This window comes from Pezoporus flaviventris, unplaced genomic scaffold, assembly GCF_033815535.1.
Source record: "Pezoporus flaviventris isolate CSIRO_AGI_PZ_B2104156 unplaced genomic scaffold, CSIRO_AGI_Pfla_v1 ptg000009l, whole genome shotgun sequence".
Classification (NCBI taxonomy): Eukaryota; Metazoa; Chordata; class Aves; order Psittaciformes; family Psittacidae; genus Pezoporus; species Pezoporus flaviventris.
Window position 1 is genome coordinate 4,321,577 of NW_026892557.1, and position 17,601 is coordinate 4,339,177.

At 62.5% G+C, this 17,601-nt stretch overlaps 4 protein-coding genes across 5 annotated transcripts; 3 read left to right on the forward strand and 1 right to left on the reverse strand.

The window, feature by feature from the left end:
• The first annotated feature begins 324 nt into the window (after positions 1-324).
• Positions 325-5,770, forward strand: ACOT7 (acyl-CoA thioesterase 7). 2 transcript variants are annotated; one of them, XM_061450362.1, is made up of 10 exons: positions 325-434; positions 1,143-1,260; positions 1,637-1,793; positions 2,283-2,374; positions 2,495-2,609; positions 2,910-2,924; positions 3,433-3,519; positions 4,093-4,209; positions 4,427-4,611; positions 5,155-5,770. In XM_061450362.1, exons 1-10 carry the CDS (start codon positions 382-384, stop codon positions 5,257-5,259), a joined length of 1,044 nt encoding a protein of 347 aa, XP_061306346.1. In that variant the 5' UTR covers positions 325-381; the 3' UTR covers positions 5,260-5,770. The 2 variants fall into 2 exon arrangements, with proteins under 2 accessions (XP_061306346.1, XP_061306347.1); XM_061450363.1 differs by lacking the exon at positions 325-434 and adding an exon at positions 1,022-1,056.
• Positions 5,771-6,112: 342 nt separating this feature from the next.
• ICMT (isoprenylcysteine carboxyl methyltransferase) lies at positions 6,113-9,458 on the forward strand. Its single transcript, XM_061450364.1, has 5 exons — positions 6,113-6,337; positions 6,428-6,516; positions 6,599-6,768; positions 7,432-7,649; positions 8,121-9,458. The coding sequence occupies exons 1-5, from the start codon at positions 6,113-6,115 to the stop codon at positions 8,301-8,303; spliced, it is 885 nt and encodes a 294-aa protein (XP_061306348.1). The 3' UTR covers positions 8,304-9,458.
• Positions 9,459-9,838: 380 nt separating this feature from the next.
• Positions 9,839-14,517, reverse strand: RNF207 (ring finger protein 207). The gene is made up of 18 exons (XM_061450366.1): positions 14,399-14,517; positions 13,709-13,899; positions 13,482-13,614; positions 13,259-13,403; positions 13,104-13,185; positions 12,957-13,032; positions 12,744-12,869; positions 12,611-12,657; positions 12,411-12,483; positions 12,272-12,340; positions 12,127-12,195; positions 11,935-12,056; positions 10,976-11,165; positions 10,714-10,899; positions 10,585-10,636; positions 10,394-10,511; positions 10,236-10,316; positions 9,839-10,151 (listed from the first exon to the last, which is right to left on the reverse strand). The coding sequence occupies exons 2-18, from the start codon at positions 13,897-13,899 to the stop codon at positions 10,019-10,021; spliced, it is 1,893 nt and encodes a 630-aa protein (XP_061306350.1). The 5' UTR covers positions 14,399-14,517; the 3' UTR covers positions 9,839-10,018.
• A 610-nt stretch (positions 14,518-15,127) lies between these two features.
• On the forward strand, positions 15,128-17,550 carry RPL22 (ribosomal protein L22). The gene is made up of 4 exons (XM_061450386.1): positions 15,128-15,259; positions 15,752-15,856; positions 16,476-16,600; positions 17,319-17,550. The coding sequence occupies exons 1-4, from the start codon at positions 15,248-15,250 to the stop codon at positions 17,461-17,463; spliced, it is 387 nt and encodes a 128-aa protein (XP_061306370.1). The 5' UTR covers positions 15,128-15,247; the 3' UTR covers positions 17,464-17,550.
• Positions 17,551-17,601: the final 51 nt, after the last annotated feature.

Consider the following 17,601-nt stretch of genomic DNA (forward strand, 5'->3'; position numbering starts at 1 on the left):
ATAAAGGCGGTACCGGAACCGGTACCGGGGCGGTGGAGCGCTACGTCCCCGTCGGGCGCTGCCGTTGCCCTGTTCCATAAGGCGATAGCTCCTGGACACCCCTTTCCCCCTGGGACTCCCTTCCCCTCCGTCCCTGCCAGCCCGCTCCGTCCATCCCCATCCATGCACCGGGGCCACAGCCCCACGGGACACCCCCGACCGGTGGCCACCGGCGCTCCGCCCCGCGCCGCTTCCGCTGACCCCGCCCACCCTGCCGGCTCGGGGGCGTGGCCAGCGCTGCTGGCCAATGGGGCTTCGCGGTAGGCGTGTCCCCAGCCGGGCGGGGCGCGGCCGGGCGCGGTGCTGCCGCAGCGCCTTTGCGGGCGGGGCGCCGGTGCCGCCATGTCGGAGCGGGGGGCCGCGGGCCCGGGCCCGGCCGCCATCCAGGTCTCCAGGTACGGCCCCGGGGCACCGGGAGGGCCGGGCAGGGCAGGGCTGGGGGGACTGCGGGCGGGGCCGGCCTCTGTAACCGGGATGCTACCGGCGGTGCTGCCTGCATCCGGCCTGCGCTGGTCACGCTGCCGGCATCAGCATCACTGCCTGCGCTGCTGCCGGCATCAGCATCACTGCCTGCGCTGGTCCACGCTGCCGGCACCAGCATCGCTGCCTGTGCGGGAGACGCTGCCTGCATCAGGCACAGCGAAGCAGCGCTGCTCTCTCGCCCCATTGCGTGTGAGCTGGGCAGGGTGTGTCCCGGTTTTTCTGCCTTTTCCTGCTGCGGCTTCCTCATGCCAAGGCGTGGGTCCTGTCTAGGCCCACACGCAGCCATTGCCCCATAATCATTGTGTCTCTCCTTTCCTCCTTTGCTTGATTATTTGATGCTGGCAAAAGCTGCTGCTGCTGGGATGCTGTTGTCCTGGCCAAGCCAGCTGCCCCCGGCACAGGAGTGATGCTTCCTTCCAGTCCCAGCAGTAATTTAGGGCAGTTTCCGCTGCCGCTTGCAGGAAGCCACGTGCAGGCAGTGTGCCGGTGACGTTGCTGGCATCAGCGTGGTGAGATGGCCCAGCAGCTCATCCGGTAGGGCCATGGCAGTGCCTATGGGTGGCTGACCCTGGTCAGGGGCAGGTAGCAGGCTGTGAACTCCCATGTCTCTCCCCTGGCAGAATCATGCGACCGGATGATGCCAACTTTGCTGGGAATGTCCATGGGGGAATCATCCTGAAGATGATCGAGGAGGCAGGAGCCATCATCAGCACCCGCCACTGCAACTCCCAGGATGGGGTGAGTTGGTGCCAGCCTCCTGCTCAGTGACTCTCTGACCCCCCTGCTGTGCCTCAGGGGTCTGGGGGCCTTCCCATTTCCCCTCCTGCACTGGAAGCATTTGCTCCTGAGTGCAGACCACAGCTGCCGCTGGAGCATGGCCATGGTTTCCAGGATCATCCCACTGAAATCGTTTTGCGAGCAGAAACGATGCTGCTGGTAATACTTTAACAGCCATGAAGGGCAAGTTGGAAGCAGCTTGGTGTCAGTTATGGGCGGGGAAGGAAACATGGCCATGGGCTGATAAGGCGGAGGTTGAAATGCTGGAGCCACATGCGGCGCTGGCCGGCCCCAGCGGCACGGCTGCGGTCCTACCCTCACTGTCCCACGTCCGCAGGAGCCCTGCGTAGCCGCGCTGGCGCGGGTGGAGCGGACGGACTTCCTCTCCCCGGTGTGCATCGGCGAGGTGGCCAACGTCAGCGCTGAGATCACCTACACCTCCCGGCACTCGGTGGAGGTCCAGGTCAATGTCATGTCCGAAAACATTCTCACAGGTGAGTGGCTGCTGGGAGCCCTGTCCCAAAGCTCTGGGAATAACGGCGATGAGCCCAGAGCTCACGGTGGTGATCCCGTCCTCCGGCAGCATTGGGCAGAGGGAGATGCTCTGTGCTTATTGAGAGGGCTGTGGGCGTCGCAGGGAAGGGGCAGCCAGGCTGGTCCCTGGGGACTGCAGCTCCATTGATGGCTTTTAGGGAAGAACAGTGAATCCCTGCGGGCCCCTCCTGCCTAATTTGCAGCTCGTGGAAGCCTTTGGTCTGAACAAGGCCCTTTTCCTGCTGTTGCTGTGGCAACCGGCTCAAATTGCCAGGACGCCTTCCCAAAAGCGCATTGTCACATCCGTTGTGAGCCAGAGCCCATCAGGGCAGGGGCCTGCCCAGTGACAGTAGCATCGCCAGGGTATGGCCAGCCCTGTACCACAGCAGTGCCGGTGGTAGAAGCGCTGCTGGTGTTGGCACAGTCACCCTTTGCCACCTCTCCTCCAGGGGCAAAGAAGGTGACAAACAAGGCGACGCTGTGGTATGTGCCGCTGTCCCTGAAGAACGTGAACAAGGTCGTTGAGGTTCCCCCCATCCAGGTAGGACAGCTTGTGTTGGTCATTGGAAACCGGAGCTACCCTGGCCCCATTGGCACTCCCGGCAGTGCCGGTGGCTTTTCCAACCCCAGCGTGTGAGTTCTTACCAGCTTTTCCTTCCAGTATGCAAGAAAGGAGCAGGAGGAGGAGGGGAAGAAGCGTTATGAGGAGCAAAAGCTGGATCGGCTGGAAACGAAGCAGAGAAATGGAGATGTGATCTTCCCCATCATCAATCCAGGTACCGCAGGCGGTGCACGGCCTGTGCTGGGAGGATGAACTGGTCCCTGAGGCAAGTCCAGCCATCCCTGGGCACGTGTGGCTGCGCGTGTGCTCTGAAACAGTGCATCAGTGATGGGAGTGTGGAGGGGGGAGCTGGGTGGGCTGTGACCCTGCTGGTTGGTGAGTGGGATGCTCTCTTCCACAACACGGATCCTTGGGCAGAGGTGGAGAGGTGGTGGCTTGTGGGGATCATCGGGAGGGTGATGTGGGATGAAAGTTGCTCAAATGCTTTTTTCCCCTCTGTTCTCCCTGCTCACAGACAGGCAGACGAAAGGTAAGGCTCCGCAGCGCTGCTGGTTTTCCTGCACTAAGCACCTTCAGCATCTCTCGCTAGACAGAAGATGCAGGCACTGAGAGCAGTTTTCCCCTGCTGGCAGTCAGTGTGATCTCTGTCGGATGGATTTAGTGGCAAGTCAGATGTCACCCGCGTGTGCCAGGGCTGGGGGGCTATGCCAAGGGGGAAACGTGGCTCCTTGGAGATGCCACTAAGCAGCAGGTTTGGGGAGGAGGGAAAGCATACAGCCATGGGCTACTTGAAAGAAGAAAAGAGCTGAGCTGCAATAAGATTGGTGGGTGAGCATCAGAGGGAGGTGGCAGCCCATCGAGTGGTGAATAGTCTGCTCTTGGAACTTGCCAGCTTCCATTTAAACGCTGGTTTAAACATGCTTCAGCTTTGCACAAGCTAGCTCCACGTTTTCTTCCTTCAGACGGTTGAAGATGGGGCCATACGGGTGCTGACCAAGCAGCTCTGACCTCTGCTTTACTCTCTTTCCCCCACCCAGAGCCGCACACCGTTGGCTACAGCCAGTCCAGCCTGATCCATCTGGTGGGACCTTCCGACTGCACGCTGCTGGGCTTCGTGCATGGGGGTGAGTGAGCGCTGCCCCCTCCAGTGTGTGCCCTGGCTCATCCCCTGAGCAGAAGCATGGTCTGAGAGTGACTTTGTTGTCTCTGTGTTTTCGGGAGGACAGAAGGCCCTTCCACCGTCTGTAAAGTTCAGCTTTGCTTCAGCTGAGACCAAAGCTTCAACTTTATCAATGCTGAAAAAAGGCTCTGAAAATGGGTGCTCAAACCATGAATCCTACAGTTTTGTCACCGTTTCTTAAGTTACAAATCTGGGACTATGAACACCCATGCACAGTGACTGCGATTTGCTGGAGCTATTTCTTCTTGGCTCGCACTGCCCAGTTTCCTCTTGGCTGGCAGCACCCATGGCCTGGGCAGGGTGTGTGGTGTGAGCCAGGGAGAGGCGCATTTGCCAAGGGCCGGGATGATGCTGGATGCTGCTCTTCATGTAACCGTGTCCTTTCAGAAGCAAACAAACAATTTCTGGGAGCTTTTTCCAAGCAGGAAGTTTGCGTGACTGCTCTTGCCTTGGGAAGATGAGGTTTCCACAAAGAAACCATCGGCTTCCCTGAGGCAGAACCCTCTGTTCCCCCCAGGTGTCACTATGAAGCTCATGGACGAGGTCGCGGGGATTGTGGCCGCCCGTCACTGCAAGACCAACATCGTCACCGCCTCCGTGGATGCCATCAACTTCCATGAGAAGATCAAGAAAGGTACCAGGGTGGCGGTGGGCACTTTGCTCTCCTGCAGTGCCACATCCCGGCTCCCTTGGGTGCTCACACTGGCACAGAAATTATTCCCTGTTAGACTTGTCCTTGTGCGGAGAAGCCCAGCTCAAGGCTTAAGCAGAAAGCCCAGGGGCCCCCTTGCTCCCTTCCCCTGCGCAGAAGCAGAGCCCTCCTGCCTGACCTTCCCCTCCGCGCTTCGCAGGCAGCGTCATCACCATTTCGGGGCGCATGACCTTCACAAGCAATAAATCCATGGAAATCGAGGTCTTTGTGGATGCAGACCCGTTCGTGGACGAGGCTCGGGAGCGGTACCGAGCCGTCAGCGCCTTCTTCACCTACGTCTCCTTGAGCAAGGAGGGGAAGCCCCTGCCCGTCCCGCAGCTGCTGGTAAGAGCTCTCTGCAGTGGGCTGCGAGCCAGTGGGACCAGCCCTGCTCCTGCTGCGCCGGGGCAGAGCCCAGCCAGTTCTGCCCAACAAATCCTCTTCCCTTGAATTAATCAGCACAAAAACATGTGTGAAGGAGCCTTAGGGTTGGTTGGGTTTGCTTTTGCTATTTTTACACCCATTTCCTATGAAACTTGCCAGAGTTTTTTCCTTTCCCGTGGGTGAGGACAGGCACCGTGCAGGCTCTGCAGCTTCCTGTGCCACACACGGGAGGGGACCCTGCGCAGCAACGGGGTTCCTCTCCCCGTGGTGTCCCCACTCCAGCCTATTTTTAGCTCTGCCGATCCCAGCAGGGTTTTGGCGCGGCGCTGGGGGCTCTTCATGGATATTTCACCCCGTGCAGGTCTCCTCCTGCTCTGTGTAGGAGCGCGGTACCTGCAACGACACGCGTTGCGCAGAGCACGGTGCTTCCCACGACAGTGGGGCTGCCGCGTGGCCACGGGGCAGCTCACGCCGGTGCCTTTGCTCTCTTTCTGTCCCCCTCAGACGGAGACGGAGGATGAGAAGCGGCGCTTCGAGGAAGGCAAGGGCAGGTACCTGCAGACCAAGGCCAAGCGGCAGGCGCAGCTGCAGCAGGCTGCCCTGCAGTGACCCATCCCGCCCCGCGCCCCGCAGCCACGGTTCCTGTTCGTGTCGTGTCCGCGCCGGGCCTCGCGCCCTTTGCCTGCCGCTGGAGCCGCCGCGGCCGTGCCGCTGCTTCGCCGCTCATCGGTTTAGCGCCGTAGACCTTGTGCTTTTAGGTGGCTTCAGCGCGCCCTGGGAGCCTTTCCCATCGCTCGCCATTCACCTCTGGAGCTGCTCCCACTGTTGAATCCCACTGGAGAAGGTCCCTTTTCCCCGTGCCGGAGCGAGACGGAGGCGCGCGGTGGTGTGAGGGACGCGCGAGGCCGCGAGTCTGTGTGATGCTGTGTTAAACGTGCCGGTACATCCTGAACCAAAGCTTCTTACGTACGATCCTTGGGACGAGGAACGCGCCCCGGGGTCGTATGGAATGTCTGGGACCGTTTCGTTGACATCTCTAGGTAGTTTCTCTGTGCACATCTAACTTATTTAAGGAAACCTGTGGCATAAATAAAGTCTGTTGTTGCTGACTGGAATGAAATGGGTGTTCCTTTGGGGGGGGGGTGGGTTGAGAAGCAGCAGTTGGGTTTAGGAGCTCGATTCCAAAGCGTTGTGCCGCTTCCCCGGGTGTCCCTAAGCTGGCTCCTCATGGACCTGCCCGCTTTAACGGGGATCACGGCGCAGGCACCGCAGCGCTGCACCCACCCGGGGCTGCTCGGAGGCCCGGGACTCGGCTCCGGCGCCGCTCCCCGCGGCTGTCACCGCCCCTGCTCGCTGTTACCGGCGGCCGAGCCCCCCGCGAGCCCCGCGCCGGCTCCCACTGCCCATGCGCGCGGGGCGGGGCCCCGTTTCCCCGGCGACGCGGGGCGGAGCGGGCGCCGCCATGATGGCGGCGGCGGCGGGGTGGCGGGGCCGGCTGGGCCGGGAGGCCCGCGCCAGCCTGGCCGCGTTCCTGCTGGGCGCCTCGGTGTCGGCGCTGCCCGCGGCGCTGGGCTCCCCCGCCGCGCTGCTGGGCTCGCCGGGGCTGCGGGGCCGCATGGCCATAGCGCTGCACGGCGCGGGGGTCAACGCCGCGCTGCTGCTGCTCTACCCGCGGCCGCTCTACAAGGTGCGGGGGGACCGGGGCGGGCGCCGGGGGTAGGCCGCGGCGGGGCTTCCTCTCCGTCTCTTTCTCCCTTCTCCTTCCGTGTGCCCGCAGATCGCCGTCCGGGCCTGCTTCCTGGGCTTCGCCTTCGGCTGCGGGCTGCTGCTGAGCGCCGGCCGCTCCGCCTGGCGGCACTTCGGCTGGTAAGGGGCGGGCGGAGCGGCGGCGGGGCCCGGCGCGGCCGTGCCGGGGCCCGGCACAGCGCTGCCTCCTTGCTCGCTGCAGGTACATGTGCTCCCTGTCCCTGTTCCACTACTCCGAGTACCTGGTGACGGCCATCAACAACCCCCGCAGCCTCTCGCTGGACTCCTTCCTGCTCAACCACAGCTTCGAGTACAACCTGGCCGCCCTCTCCTCCTGGGTGGAGTTCACGCTGGAGAAGATCCTGTTCCCAGGTCGGTCCCTGTGTCCCTCCGAGCCCCCCACCCTCCTGCCTGCACGGACCCGTGTGCCTGGTAGCCACGCGAGCCCTGCTTAGCTGAGCCGTGCTGACAGCAGGGCCGGGATTTGCTGCAGCCTTGATCTGTGTGCTTAAAGCCAGTGTTGGTCCTGGGAGGGCAAAGGGAGCCCCCCCGTGCTCTCACGTGTAAGGCTGTCTTTGCCATGTAGTGGGTTTTCCACCTGCACACTTCAAGCCGCTTCGGTGGTACAAACAAGGGTGCTCCAGTTATATCTGAGTGCCTTCTTTTGACCTGGAATAAATTCAGATCAACAAAACCTTGGTCAATCTGCAGTGCTTCCTTTTGCCTGGGAGAGGGGAGGTGTTCTCCTTCCCTGCTTCATAACAGCTGTAGATTCCTGTATCCATATTGAGCACATCTTGACTCCACACTGGAGAGCCATGCTCCCTTTAGGTCGTACGGACTCTGTGTTGGGGTGAATCCGTGCCAGGAGCTCCTGCTGCTATTTGTTTTGGTGTTGGGGTGGCAGCACACGGAACACTGGCTGTGTTTTACCCGTTGTCATGCTTTAGGATCTGGGGAAAAGCCCACCCCACCCCATGCATCACGACCATGATCAGTGCAGCCCCGTTGTGACCCGTCCTCGTTGCCTTGCAGAGCTGAAGCAGATCACCTGGCTGAGCACTGTGGGGCTGCTGATGGTGATCTTCGGGGACTGCCTGAGGAAAGCAGCCATGCTCACGGCCGGCTCCAACTTCAACCACATTGTGCAGAACGAGAAGTCAGATACTCATACTCTGGTGACCAGCGGGGTCTACGGGTGGTTCCGGCACCCATCCTATGTGGGATGGTTTTACTGGAGTATTGGAACACAGGTACTGTATACAGCGCACTCAGATACTCTCGTCTTACAACCTGGGTTTTCCTTCTTAATGCTGCCCCACACCCCTAAAGGGATGCAGACCGCTGGTGGTCAGCAGCAGGGGTGATCTGGCTCCCACCAGCACATAGCAGTGATCTCTGGGAGGACCCCATCTCCTTGATTTTATGTGTGGAATATGCAGGGATGGTAAGGCCAGGGTTTGAGGTAGAACACCATTGAAAGCTCGGGGTGTGATCTTCTGCTTGCCTATAGCTGGTGTCCAGACTTCCCTTGTACCCCTAGGGCCAAAATGCCTCCTGTGAGCAGTGAGGCTCAACTTTACCCCTCCCAAACACCATTCTTATGCTGGACAGCAAAGAAAACTCTATCTAAGAGTCCTGGCCAGAGGGTGAACTGCTCAGTGTGTGGGTACGGGGGCAGCCCTGGTTTCTCTGGCGGTGACAACGGTGCTGTCTGTTGGCAGGTGCTGCTCTGCAACCCCATCTGCGTGGTGGGCTATGCCCTGGCATCCTGGCGCTTCTTCCGGGAGCGGATCGAGGAGGAGGAGATCACCCTCATCCACTTCTTTGGAGAAGAGTACCTGGAGTACAAAAGGAAGGTGCCATCGGGTCTCCCTTTTATTAAAGGAGTCAAAGTGGAGCTGTAATGCGGGTGAAAACCAGCCTGGCAGAGCGGACGCTGGGCTCCAGGCGCCGCGGGGCGAGGGAGGACGCGTGGCACCGGCGCTGGGAGCAGCCTGATGGCAAATGCCGGCTGCCCAGAAGGAGCTGGCGAGGGGCTGCGGGTCAATACATGATCACAAGCTCCTGCGTTCTCCTCGAGATCAGTCCTTTGTTGCACATTCAGGGATCTTCCAGATAACTTAGCCTGTAGCGACCCTAAAGAGAACGGAGCCCTCCTGCCCGCGGAATTGTACTGGAATGCCTCCGGGCGCAGCTCTGCCCTCCCCATGCAGGAAAGGCTCTGGGCAGCAGGTCCTTCCTGCGACATAATCCCGTTTTAAAGCTTCCTGACCTCGCGAGCTGGTGGCACGGCGTTAATCTCTCTAGGCCCCATTCCGCAAGCTGTTGCTGGGGTGAGTGCAGGAGCTGGCTCTGGCTCCTCGGGCACAGGGAGCTGCCCTCTGCCTGCTGGGGACCCAGCGCGGCGGCACCGGCCGGTTCCATCCCAGGCATCGGCGCTCACAGGGAGAGCCCTTCCAAGCACTTCCGAAACGTGGCAGGAGATCGGGTCCTGCTCCCTCCTCCCTCGGCTGCTGCTGCGGATTCGGGAGCCGCTGTTCCCACCGCCTCTGTTCCCTCTTCCCGCTTCCAAATCGCGCTGCTTCCTCTCCTGCCGGGCTGCCGCCATCCTGCAGGGATCCCAGCGTTTTGGGTGGGGAAAGGACGGCGGCTGCTGGGCTTACCCAGGGCTTTAGAGCTCCAGATCCTTGCCTGCTTTTATGGGCCATAGCTGGGATGTCGGCGCCGGTAGGAGCTGCTTGTAGGGGAATTCTCCAAAGGGGGATAAAGTCTGGCTAGCTAATGCTATTTTAGACGTGACCATTTTGGAAATGGTTCCTACTCGAGCTTTGTGGTATAACTTACCCTGTTGTTATATACCAAAGAGGATCACTGTTTTCTTGAGTTTTATGTTAATTCTTCCTAGCTGGAATGGAAACGAGCTGCTCATCAGTTCATGCTTGGGGCTTGCAGGGTGCCTTGGTGGAGGTTGCTGTGGAATGGCTCAGGAAAGGGGGGTGCTGATGGAAATGGCTTTGGTTTGATTTTGACTTCTTTTTATATAAAAACCAAGAGAAAATGTTGCCAAGCTCTGTCTGGTGGTTATTTGGGGGTCTCTGGAGGGGCCATCAAACTGGGATCCCTTCCTGGCTTATACCCCAGTGGGTTTGCAGAATACTTTAAGGTGAAGCTCAGGAGCTCAGCAGGCACGGGGACGGTGGCCAAAGCTGCAGGACAAGCTGCAGTAAGAGATCCCCTCCTACCCCTGCTCATTGGGATGCTGTCAGTAGCACTGATGCACAGACCACAGGATTGTTTTGCTCCAGTGCTGGGTGACGGGATGCTCCCAAGCCTGGGCCAAGCTCCTGCCCCTGTCCTGCACCAGGGATTGGGGTTTTTCCCTCCCATGTTTGCATGGCAGCCCCCAGCTGTGCCCGGAGCCTCAGAACCAAGCAGACCCTGTGCTTTGCGCCCTTTTATTTCCCTTGTAACACGCAAGAGGGACAGCATCAAGACATTGATGTCTTCAGACCAAGACAGTCTCCCCAGGGCAGGCTCCTGGTGTGCTGCAGATGCTGTGCCCGGGCTGCGCTTCCCTTGCTCATGGCACAAAGCAGCTCCATGCACTCAGTGCTGGGCTCTATGGTGCAGGCTCTGTCCGGGCGCCGCTCTCAGCCCTGCTTTCCTGCTGGCCCCTGATGCAATCTTTGCTTTTTGGGGAGCCCCCCTCGGCGCTGGCCGGAGCCCCCTCCCTGCTGCCAGGCGAGGGGTCCCTGCGGAGGGGAAGGTGCCTCGGCAGGGTCCGGCTGAGAAAGGGATGGGGGGGATTCAACACCCAAGCGCTTTCGGTCACCCACCTTGGTGCTGCTTCGCTGTCCTCACACATCTTGAGCAGCATCTGTGCTGTTTCCTCCTTGGGCTCCCGGGGCTCCTGCAGCCTGCATTGGGATGGGTGTGAGCCATGTGTGTGTCCCCCCCAACACCGGCCCCACAATCCGCTCCCTGTGCCCCTCACCTGGGCTCCAGCCTCTCCTTCACCTTGGCGATGGAGCGGACGTAGGGCGCGATCTGCTTGGTGATGGTGGTCAGGCAGTTGTTCTCCTGCCGCAGCTGCAGCAGGTCATGGAGCTGGGCTGGGGCGAGAGGAGCTGCTGTGGCCACGGCCCCAACCCAGAGGGGGCACAAGGGGAGCAGCATCACTGGTACCTTCATAGATCTCCTGCTCGTTGGCCACCCGTTGGTACGTCTCCTCCCAGACCTGGAAGGCAGAGGGAGCCGGGTGGAACGCCGTGGTACAGCCCACAGGGACCCTGCTCCAGGATGCGCCGGCCGTACCTCCTCGAAGACGCTGCGCATCATCTCCACCGCGGAGTAGTGAGCAGCGATCTGCACGTCCATCTGCAGCGACTTCTGCAGGATCTCGCTCATGATCTCCGTCTTGATGAGCGAGTGGTGCTTGGTGAGGTCACGGTGCAGCTCCTGAACCTGGTCCTTCAGGCCCTGGATCTCCGTCTGCAGCATCTGCGGGGCCGGCATCACCCCGACATCACCGGCACCGTCCCGCCCCGTCACGCCGTGCCCGCCCCGCGCTCCGTACCCGGTAGGTGTTCTCGTAGTTGCGGCAGTGCTCGGCGAAGGGGGTCTCGCGCCCCTCAGCCAGCAGGACCTTGGTGCTGATGTACCGGTGCATCGTCGGCTTCCGCACCAGGGGGCCCGTGGACATCTTATCGCCGTCAGTGGGGCAGCTGGGCACCATGAGGGTCTTGGAGCATTGGCCGCCGGAAAGCCTGCATGGAGAGGGTGCCAGTGGGGTGCTGCACAAGAGCAGCAGCCAGGGCAAGGTGCTGGGGGCTGTGTTACCAGCTCAGCCCATAGCCCCTCCACCCCAGTGTGCCTGGGGACACAGCAGCCCCACATATCCCTCCCCGAGCACACAGGGTCGCCTTAAACCGCCCTAAAGTCAGCTTCCCATGGGCTGCTCTCCCGGTGCCCATGGCTTCAGAGGCATGGCAGAGCTCGGCACGCTCTGGTTTCTAAAGGGAAGGATGCAGCTCTCTCTGTCATCATGGGTATCTCCTGGCCCCTCTCTTCCCCCCATTCCGCAGCCTCCCCATGCTCCCACTGCCCCATCCCTGCTGCCCCACACCACCACTCCTACCGTGCAGCCCCCAGGAGCTCAGCCACCCCACGGCACCGAGCCCGGCTGGGGGCAAGGAGCGGTCCCCATGGGGTGCCAGCGCCTGTTTGTCCCCTCGGGCCGGTTGTGCCTGGCAGCGCCGGTGCTGCCGTGACATCAACGGGCCTAAATATATCCCGGGCGAGGAACGGGCAGGCGCTTCCCTGGAATTCTGATTAAAAATAGTGGTGGGCACAGAGGCTGCGGCGCCGCGGGAGCAGCTCCGGGGCCCCCCTGCCCGTCCGCCCGCTTCCCAGAAGTGTCACTTGAAGCCCCCACGCCTGTCGTTCATCAGCGCAGCTGCGGTGTCCCCATCGCACCCAGGTCACCGGCTCAAGGGCACGGGGGGCACGCCGCAGGATGCGCTCCCAGCGCCTCACATGTTGGTGCCGGTGATGCCGGGGCCGATGCCGCTGGCGCTGCCCACCATGGAGCGGCGAGGGCTGAGCATCAGCAGCGGCTCCAGGCAGCGGGCGAACTCCGCGCGGTACTCGCTGTTGATCTGGGGGTGAGACGGGGTGAGCGTGGCTGCAGTGCCCACGGGCAGGGGCTCGGCCACGGCAGGGCTCTACCTTGCTGGTCTGCGCCGGCCGCAGGCGATGCGGCAGCTTCACGATCCTCTGCAGCCTCTCCATCAGTTGCTGGAAGGCAGTGGTGTGGTGAGCCCGGTGCTGCCATAGGGTGCTCTGCCCTCCCCGTGGTGATGCCACCACTCACATAGCCCAGGTCCAGGAACTCGGCTTTGTTGGCGGAGCTCAGGAACGCGGAGCAGGTCACCAGATGGACCTGTGCAAAGGGAGGAGTGATCACAGTGATCCATGGGGCAGGGGCCTCCCTGCCCACCCCAGGGCCCTACCTGCAGGGTGGGCAGCAGCGAGGCGAGGTGGGCGAGCTGCTCCTTGAACGCCTTCTCCTTCTCCTCGTGCTGGCTGCAGCAGAGCAGGGCACGGCCCAGCCTTTATGGGGGACCAGGGAGCATCCGGCCCCAGGGCACCCCAACACACGCTGGGGGTGAGGGACACCCCTAGGAACGATGCTCAGCCCATGGCCCCTCACCTCTGCACAGCTTTCAGGAGTGCCTTCTTCCTCTCGGAGAGCTGCTCCTGCAAACAGCACGGACACCCCACGTCCCATGGACACCCCACCATGCCCACGTGCATTGGGCACCCATGGGTGCATGGCCCCACACCTGCATGCGGCCGAAGAGGGAGTTGATGGCTGCCTCCTCCTCGCTGGCGCTGTTGCGCACCTCCTCGATCATGGCCTTGAGGAGGACGATGGCCTCACGAGTGGAGGTCTGCAGCTCCTTCACAGCCTGGCAGGGGGCAATGGGGTGTCTGTGGCACTGCAGGCAGCACCATGCCCCCCTGTTTCACCTCCCGGATCCATTGCCAGTGCCCACCATCACTGCCTGGTCCAGGCGCTGGCAGCCCTGCATGTACGCTGTCTCGATGTCGATGCAGTGCGCACGGCTCTCCCTGTGGGCACAGGAGTCAGGATATGGACCAGGAAGGGGCACAGGGGTGGGCGTGGGGCCGGGGCTGCTCACCCCTGCATGTCCCTGAAGCAGTTGATGCAGAGCATGGACTTCTTCTCTGTGGAGAACATGATGTAGGGCTCCTCATGCAGTGCTGCAAGGGATGGGGCGATTGGGCAGGCTGGCACGGCACGGTGCAGCGTGGCACAGCGCGGCGTGGCACTCACGGCACTTCTTGTGGATGTCTTTGGTGCGCTTGGAGAGGGAGACGATCTCGTGGCGAGCAAACATCTTGGCACGATGCGTCTCCTCGCGGCACGGCGCGCACAGGGGCTGCCCGCACGTGTTGCAGAAGTACATGGTGTCCAGCTCCTGTAAGAGGGGATGCTGCTGGCACACACAGCCCCATCGCGGGTCCCCTGCTCCCCCTGCCCGCCCCACTGCCCTCACCGCCTTGGTGCAGCGCCGGTCGCAGTTGGCACATTGCACATCCTCCTCACCGTCGGCAGAGCTGTCCACCAGGAACTGCAGGAGCCGGTCCACAGGGGGCAGCCCCGTGCCCCCCCTCACCACTGAGGGGTGCCTGTGAGGATGGGGATTGGCATGGGGACACCTGCGCAGGGCAGGGGCAGCGATGGGGGTCCTGCTGTCCCCCCATGGCAGGGTCCATCCCGTACCCACAGAGGGGGCAGCGCAGGCGGCCGTCGCTGGCGCGGCCCCGCAGGCAGCTGGCGCAGAAGTTGTGGTAGCAGTCGAGCAGGCAGGGGTGCTGGTAGGGCTCATGGCAGAGCAGGCAGACCAGCGGGTGGCAATTGGCCTTCTCCAGCTCCAAGCAGGTCCCCAGTGGGGAGAAAATGCCTCCGGACATCTGTGGGGCAGAGAGAGGGCCCCGTGTCACCCCCTGAGCCCCACACGGCACCGCGGCAAAGGCAAATCCTTCCCTGCAGGGCCTGTGAGCTGGTGCCTATTTTTAGATTATGAGCTGCATGGCACGAGGCTGCCCCAAACGCGCCCCTTGCCCCAGCACCATGGGTGAGATGGTCCATGCAGCGGGGTGACCCCAGCATGGGTGTCCCCATGTCAGGAGCATGCCCTGCGATGGGGTGTCCCCCAGTGTGGGTGACCCTAGGGTAAGAGCATCCCCTGGGATGGGTGTCCCCTAGGATAGGGTGTCTCCATAACAGAAGCATCCCCTGGGATGGGGTGTCCCCTGCAGTAAAAGCATAACCCGGGATAGTGTGGGGGGGGTGTCCCCCAGGAGGGAGCATCCCCTGCAATGGGGCATCCCCTGCCCTCATAGCCCAGCCCCACACACTGGGGAGTCCCTGTCCCAGCACTGGGGCACCGTGGCTGGGCAAAAGCTTTACCTCTCCCTGTCTGCAGCCGGGGGATCGGCCGTGCTGCTGCTCCCCGCGCTCCGGCTGGAATGAGAACGGGGCCGGGGCAGCAGGGCCTCGCCGTCCCCGTGACGTGGGGCCCCTGGCACCGCCACCGCGCCACAGCCCAAAAATAGCCCCTGCGTGCTCCTCGGTGCCTGCGGCAGGGACTGTCAGCGGGGTGCAGGGATGGGGGACACGGGACTGTGCGGCACCAGGGCTGGGGGGACATCGGTACCCACAGGGACATGGGCACCCCTGCGGCCTGGTGAGGACTCCAAGCGGGGACGGCGCACTCTGGGGTGGGCGGCACCCGTTGGGTGGTGTTTGGGGCGCAGTTACACGTGCGCCCCACGGGCACTGGGGCACCCCACCTGCAGCACAGCGCCCTGGGCTGCTCTCATGGGCCGTGCCCGGGGCTCAACGCCCTGGTCCCCGCGGGCTGATGGAGCCCCCCCCCCCCCGGTGCACCCCATGCTGCGGTGAGGATCGGGCCCCGCCGGGTTGAGCCCCGCCACCGGAGGCGCGCCATTTCCAAAGCCCCGCCTCTTATGCGCAAGCCCCGCCCCTTACACAGAGCGACACGCCCATTTCCGTAAGCCCCGCCCCTTCTCCGCGCACGGCGCCCGGCCGCACCCGCTCAGGCAGCACTAGCTGCTGACCGGAGCAGTAGAGCGGCGCGCGTGGGACGGCCCGGAAGCGCCATCGACGGCCTCAGCGCTCGGCTGAGGGGCTCGGCGCGCGGCCAGGCTGCCGGCGCATGCTCTGTGAGCGCCCGCGGGGGTTTCCGCGCGTGCGCGCTGCGCGGCGCTCCCTTTCTGCCCCTGCGCTGCAGCCGCCATGGCGCCTGTGGTGAGTGTCTGCGGCCCCGCGCCCGCCGAGAGCCCTGCTCCGGGCCGTCCCCACCGGCCCCGCGCCACGGGGCAGCGCCTGGAGCTGGGCCTGGGCCTGGGCCTGGGCCTGGGCCTCCGCCGAGCGCCGGCTTGCACCGCGGGGCCCTCCGTTCTCCCCGCTCCGCCATGGCCCGGGCCCGCTGCCACCAGCCCGGAGCTCGGCCCCTTCCCGTTGCCCCTGCCCGGCCCCCCTGGCTCGTTTCCGTTGTCCGCAGCTTGGCTCCGAGCTCGGCCCCGTTGATACCAACCCGGAGCTCGGCCTCACCCCGTTGCCCCCAGTGTGGCCCCCGGCCCGTTCCCGTTGTCCCTGATCCAGCCCCCGGCCCGTTCCTGTTTCCCCTGCTCTGGGCTTGTGGCCCCCTGCCCGTTCTCATTGTCCTTGGCCCATTCCCCTCTCTGTTCCCCATTGCCTTCTCCCATCCCTCACGGCTCTCGCTTTCCTCCGCTGCAGAAGAAGCCCGCAGCGAAAGGCGGCAAAAAAAAGAAGCAGGTGCTGAAGTTCACACTGGACTGCACCCACCCGGTGGAGGACGGCATCATGGACGCCGCCAACTTTGTGAGTGTGGGGCTCCGCTTCCATCGGTGCGCTGCCAGCGCGGCCCCCCCCAGCTCTCCTTCTGCCCCTTGCCACGGTGCAGCGTAAAAGCCTGTGCCACTGGGAAGCACCCGGCAGAGCAGGGGGGCTGGGGGTTCATGGTTGTGTTTAAACACTTTGTAGTTAAAATGCCAGCGCTTTCCCTACCTGCGGCACCGCAGCGCTGCTTGTCCCTTGTGGGGCCAGTGTTCCGTTACACTGTGGGGAATGGTGAGGCTGTTTCAGCCTGATTTCGTTCAAGCTGTGTCTGAGGTGTCCTTGGAGGATCCGAGCCCAGCTGCTGCTTGGCTGGCTCTTCCCTTGTTAGGCAGGAAACGTGTCCTTGTCCTGCTCATGTGGTGCATTCGGACTTGAGAACCTCATGATTTGAGTGGGGTGGCTGGGTTAGGTGTGGGGGGCACTGATGGGCTCGCAGCTTCCTGGCCTGTGGGAAAGCAGCTTTCTTCCACTTCCCCTGGGCATAACGTGGGTCTCTTCCCCAGCTCTAAGAAAAAGCTAAAGCTCGGGCATGAGGCAGCAGGGGAGGCCTTGTCTGGTGGGAGCTGGTTGGTCCTGGCTCAGTGGTGTGTGCCTCTTGCAGGAGCAGTTCCTGCAGGAAAGGATCAAGGTGAATGGCAAAGCAGGGAACCTGGGCGGGGGCGTGGTGACCATCGAGAGGAGCAAGAGCAAGATCACGGTCACGTCGGAGGTTCCCTTCTCAAAGAGGTGAGGCGACAGAGCTGCCCCGTGTCCTGCGGCTGCCAGTGTGGAGAGAGGAGCCTGACTAGCAGCAGGGCTTGTAGAGAAGAGGTTTCTTGGTGCAGGAGTCATGCCAGGCCTCCTCATTAAATGCTGTGTGATGCTCAGTGTGGTGACTGCTCTTTGAGGGGAAGAGACTGGCAGTGGTGCAGTGGAAAGATGAAGTTTGGGGTTCAGGTTGATCTGCAGCCGAGCTCTTCACTTCCATGTCAGTGCCCTTGCTGGGCTCCTGCCCTCCACCAGCTTCTCATAACTGCCATTCCTTTGGTTGGCCTTGGCACATGTGGTTTTTGCCACATCCATGGAGGCGCGGGGAGGCAGCCGGAGCTCTGTAAGCATCCATGTTTCACCCGTTGTTGTCGTTGCTTGTCGGTGCCACGCCTGGCACGTCCTGGCAACCCTCAGCCATGATTCGCCATGATGTGTGGAGCTGGTAGGGTCGGGGTATGGCACTGTGGATCAGCCTATGAGGGCTGAGGCTTTATATGGCAGAGGCATGGCTACCTGTGTTGTTTCCTGGCTGCAGCCTTGCTGTGCCCGATGGGACACGTTGCTCCAGTGGAGGTCCATGGGAGAAGGGATTGGTGTTCCTGAAAGCGGTGGTGGTGGGAAGCACCCCCAAAACCAGCTTCTTTGTGGAGGTGTGGGTGTCACACAGCAGCGTTCACCCATCGTCTCCCTGCAGGTACCTGAAATACCTGACCAAGAAGTACCTGAAGAAGAACAACCTCCGTGACTGGCTGCGCGTGGTGGCCAACAGCAAGGAGAGCTACGAGCTCCGCTATTTCCAGATCAACCAGGACGAGGAAGAGGAGGAGGAGGAGGATTGAGCCTCGTTGTGGCCCTTTTTGTACAGTTACAGCTTGCCTGCAATAAACGGCGGGGAGCGATGTCGCTGCCCGCGATCGGCGGCGGCACCGGCGGCTCATTCCAGGCTCCTCGGGCTGACTCGGGACCGTTCGGGGCTT